Source organism: Phoca vitulina, unplaced genomic scaffold, assembly GCF_004348235.1.
Source record: "Phoca vitulina isolate PV1807 unplaced genomic scaffold, GSC_HSeal_1.0 scaffold43, whole genome shotgun sequence".
NCBI lineage: Eukaryota > Metazoa > Chordata > Mammalia > Carnivora > Phocidae > Phoca > Phoca vitulina.
The window spans coordinates 5,221,904-5,226,672 of NW_022589746.1; the positions used below are offsets into that span (position 1 = coordinate 5,221,904).

The 4,769-nt window shown below is 52.8% G+C and overlaps 1 protein-coding gene across 2 annotated transcripts; it reads right to left on the reverse strand.

The window, feature by feature from the left end:
* Nucleotides 1-634: 634 nt before the first annotated feature.
* Nucleotides 635-4,599, reverse strand: IRF2BP2 (interferon regulatory factor 2 binding protein 2). 2 transcript variants are annotated; one of them, XM_032430364.1, is made up of 2 exons: nt 3,499-4,599; nt 635-2,837 (listed from the first exon to the last, which is right to left on the reverse strand). In XM_032430364.1, the coding sequence occupies exons 1-2, from the start codon at nt 4,493-4,495 to the stop codon at nt 2,122-2,124; spliced, it is 1,713 nt and encodes a 570-aa protein (XP_032286255.1). In that variant the 5' UTR covers nt 4,496-4,599; the 3' UTR covers nt 635-2,121. The 2 variants fall into 2 exon arrangements, with proteins under 2 accessions (XP_032286255.1, XP_032286254.1); XM_032430363.1 differs by having other exon boundaries at nt 3,451-4,596.
* Nucleotides 4,600-4,769: the final 170 nt, after the last annotated feature.

A 4,769-nucleotide genomic window follows, 5' to 3' on the forward strand; every position in this document is an offset into this window, starting at 1 on the left:
TCAAATGACTGATCAACTTGTAAAGTCTATGAGGTCAAATTCCAGTTTATAATAAAGTGCTTAGATACACATTTATACAACAAACCATAATAGTTGAATTCTTTACACGTCTTTATGGGCATGTAAAACTGACTCTGTGTTTCTGCATGTGTGCATTTACATAAGAGAAACCAGTCTGATCTGAGTCATAGATGCGCCAATTAAAAAAAAAAGTGTAACAACAAACTGGTTAATCATGCAAGTCTGTTTGTAATATAACAATGACCGGTAACATGAATTTGCACAGCATTAATAATAGGTGCACTCATTAAAAACACTACAAAAAAAAAACTGTATTTGGTGCAGTATCTGATTTTCAAGTGTTAATAACTCGACCATTAAAAAATATTTGAGCAATTTAAAAAAGAAAGACAAAAACGTAACTAAAAAAGAATCCAAAGAGGGTAACAATCTCTATCTTCAAACTAAAACAGAAGCTAGGTCGTAAACGATACACATAAGTTGTAGTAGACCTTGAAGCCATGATTCAGCCTAATTAGAGGGCCAAGTTACAAACACCTGAACATAAAAAGATTTAAAATAGTGTTCCTGTCAATGTTAAATCGTAACAGCACAAAAGAAAAACCAGTATCACTGTGAGACAACTATTTCTAATAACAGATGATTTATTGGTTTAAAAAAAATCATTTTACTGATGCAAAATAGTAATCAAAAGAAATTAGTTTACAAAAGGTTTCTAAGAATAGTTTGAGAGGTGGGGCCTGCCTATTATTAAAACCCTTTCTTTAATTTTCACTAGTTTATCTTTTTTTTTTTTTCCAGAAGAACAGTATTATTCACTTGGTATTTCAAACACATGTAAGAAGGAAATTACAGGCTTCCCCCACCCCCAGCTGGGCTGTCACGGATATGCCCACGGGCAGTGCTGGCGGCACCACGCGCTCTTCCTGCCATCGTACCATACTGTATTTAGCACTCACTAGCGACAGGGTGTCGGTGATAGTACCAACAGCAATAGCACTACAGGTAAATGATAAAACAAAACAAAACACAAAACAGAAACAAAACCAATCCCACAATCTCCAAGTTCACCTGAACTGTAACTTCTCTTGCGACTCTTTTCAAAGGAAACGACACCACCAACAACAAACAGAGCTCTAGGGTGTTTAAAAAGATGAAGTGGCGCTGCAGAGCCAGGCTCTGTTCAAAAGATAGCAGTGCCATCTTGTATACACCACCATCCATTATCACCGCCTTCAGTCACTGAATTGGGTATTATGTAACCAACTAGCATGCAGCATTGTAATCGTACAACTGATCACGTGGGCAGTGAACAGTGGTCAACTTTGCCTTTAAAAAAAAAAAAAACCCCCCCCACCCACCCCCCAAAACCACACAGTCCTGAAAATCTCTCAGCAGCAACTCTCAGGCAGTCATCAATATCCCAACAACTGAAATTTAAGAACAAAACAGAGAAAGATTCAAAATCTATTTTCCTACTACTCTGAGAGGACAATGTTTTGGGGTAAACTTGGTGACATTTCTCAGTGGCATGCCGCCCATTTCACAACAGTGCCCCCTTCGCTCATTCCCTTTCCTTCTCCACCAACTGGCCTCCAGCCTGAGAGAGGGGCCAGCAATAAGGAATAACAGACAGTAAGGCAATCTTACAATGTCAGAAAATGTATTTGGCTTTTTTTTTTCTTTTTAAAATAAGTGCATACAAATACAGCTAGAAGCATTTCGGATTTGCCAAGTGCTCTAAAAAAGCAGCGCAAGTCACAGCCTACATTGAACGGTAACTGTCACCAGGATAATAAAGCACAAAGATATGCTAATAACATTAACAAAAGAAGAAAATGCCTTTATAAGTACATACCTTTTGTCGTCAAAAAAAAATATAGAAACACAATGTATTCAAAAAAATCAAAATTATACAGCCATGTTTATGAAGTCTACATTTCCCTTGTCTTGGATATATATATATATATATATATATATATATATATGTGTGTGTGAGTGTGTGTGTGTGTATATATATATATATATATATGGAGATATATACACAATTCAAGCAGTTTTAGTTAAGGGTAATCATTGGGTTTTTCTGAAACCGGAAAGTCACGAGTCTCTCTCTTTTTTCACTTTCACATCTCCAGCAAGGATGGTTGCAATTTCCCCTTGCATAAAGGCCCAGGGGACATTGGAGCCCACAAGAGGGCATTTTTCCCCACTGGGACAATAGACCTCTCCACTAGCTCCCTGCTGTTTGATGCTTTGTCTGGAGCAAGGGAAGCAGAACTTGTGCGAAGGGACAGACGGGCACTGCACAAAGTGGGTGTCCTCCAGCCGCTCGTGGCAGAGGGTGCAGCATAGAGGGGCGCTGGCTGCCAGAGAAGAGTCTGGGAGGCTGGCAGGGTGCACTGGCTCCAGTCCTCCTGTGCTGCCTGCCCCCTGGCCCCCCACCTCTCTGGGGCCTAGCCTTCTTTGGTTCATAGAGGACGGAGAGGGTGGACTGCTGCTATTCCTCCTGGTAGTGGAGTGAACCTGGTTGGCATCTTTCGAGGCATGACTGCCCCCTGCATTGTCTGCCACTAAGATCAGGGCTGCCATGGGCGACTGGCCATTCTGAGCCGCTTCAGGCGGTGTGGTCCGGTTGGAATGAGGTGAGGCAGTGGGTGGCGGTGGAGACACAAAAGAGGATGCAGGAGTAATGGGGATCTTGAGCCCTTCTGTGGGTGTGGACAGCCATGGCTGTGCCTCTCCATTGATCTTAGGGGGCCCGACTTCACCTTCTGGTTCTGGAGAAGGCTTTCTTTTCCTTGCTGTTCTTGCAACTGGCCGGGGGGGGGGGGGGGGGGGGGGGGGGGGGGAGAAAAGGGAAAAAACAAAATAAAACAAAATAAATGGATGTGCACTGAAAACGACATGTCTTTTACTCACACCAAACAAGACTCACTAAAGAATTTCTATTCTCTCAGAGCTTGTATAGAAAAATCTCACGAGTTTCAAGTGCACGTGCAACTCACAACACTTAAGACTTACGGAGCTCTGAGGCAGGATTTTAAAAGGCCACGGAACAGAGCAGGTACATAACGGCCTGTTTTTACACATGCATGCATGTACCCAGGCTGAACTATGCATACGATTAGTAATGTCCCCCAACAAGTTAAAAGGTGGCTGGTGCCCTCACGCTCCCATCCAAGAATGTGCTGGGAAAGGAAAACCCTGTGTCAGTGCCTATCAGCCCAGTCTGACTCATCTCTGTTATGCTGCTTCAGCACATGAACACGTTGCCACTAAGCACTGGTTCCGCCTCAGGCAGATCAGGAAGTTGGGTGTTTGTTGTTTCTGGGCTGGGGTAGAACCGGTGAATGGAAAGAACACCCCCTCCTCTGCTCTGCGTCCCCCTTTCTCCCCTAGGTCCCCTCACTCCACAGCCGCCCCTACCTGCTTTAGACCCGTTGGCCCCGTTGGCCTCGAAACCCAACAACCTGCCTGCAGTCAGGGCCGGCTCCTTCTTAAACTTGCTCTCGAAGGGCCCCGAGTGGCCGTGCTGGTGCAGCGCCAGCAGCGTGTCTCGCACGGTCTTGGGCCTGTTGACCCAGTCCTGTTCTCCGGGCCCGCGGCCTTTGCTCGCGCCCTCGGCGCCCAGCTCGGTGGCCCCGGCCGCGGTGGCCAGGCTGTCGGCCGCGCCGCGATGCGAGGGCGGCGGCGGCTGCTTCTCCTTGGCCGCCGCCTCGCGCTGCTCGTGCTCCACGGCCGCGCTGCTCGACACGGACGCCGGCCGCTTGTGCGAGCTCAGTTCGGCGGGCTGCGCCGAGCCCAGGCCGGCGGCCGCGGCCCCGGACACCGCGGCCAGCGAGGCGGCGGCGCGGCCGCTGAGGCCGAGCGCGGCGGGCAGCGGCGTGGCCGAGCCGTTCATGAGCGGCACCAGGGTGGGCGGCACGGCGTGCCCGCGCCGCGGGTTCGGGCTCTGGCGGTTCAGCTCCGGGGGCTCCTCCAGCTTGGAGAAGCCGTTGGGCACCAGGATGCCGTTCACGGGCGGCGGCTGCGGCGTCGGCGGCTGGGCCAGGCCCGTGGCCGGGCGGCTGCCGCCAAAGTCGGAGCCGAGGCGCGGGGGCCGCTCCGCGGCGGCCGCCAGGGGGTAGCGCTCCAGGGCCTGCGGGGCGCGCGGGGTCGCCTCGGGGCCGCCGTGGCCCAGCTGCTGCTGCTGCAGGAGGATGTCCTTGGCCGAGAGCGGCGGCGGCTTGGCGGCGGCGGGGGCCGCGGCGCCCGGCGGGGAGCGGCCCTCCGGGAAGCAGCCGTGCGCCCGCTTGAGCTGCCGCGCCGTCTCGATGACGAACTCGACGCGGTCGGCGCCCTCGTAGTTGACGCAGCCGCGGCACACGGGCTCGGTGAAGTCCCAGATCATGGCCCAGGGCATGCGGGGCAGGTCACACAAGTAGCACGACTGCCGCCGAGACGCGGCCGCCACCGCCACCGCCGCGGCCATGTCCGAGGAGCCCGCGGCGCTGGAGGTGGAGGAGGAGGAGGAGGAGGAGGAGGGGGCGCCGCCGCTCCCCGCCGGCACCACGCGCGCCCTCCTCCCCCCCCAACCCCGCGTCTCCCCCACCAGCGGCGGCGGCGGCCGCAGAGGCGGCGGCGGCGGCGGCAAAGCCCGCGAAGGCTCGGCGCCCGCGCAGCGCCCCCGGGGCACGAGGGGCGGCGGGCGCGGGGCGAGGGGTTGCAGCCGCGGCAGCACGTCCCCCCGGCCGGCGCCGGCTCGG

Excerpts from the sequence above, each read along its gene's own strand:
- IRF2BP2 (XM_032430363.1), bottom strand. The coding sequence starts at position 4,495 with ATGGCCGCGGCGGTGGCGGTGGCGGCCGCGTCTCGGCGGCAGTCGTGC. Across the intron at positions 2,838-3,450 it reads GGCCAACGGGTCTAAAGCAG|TTGCAAGAACAGCAAGGAAA; the intron begins GTAGGGGCGGCT and ends CCCCCCGGCCAG.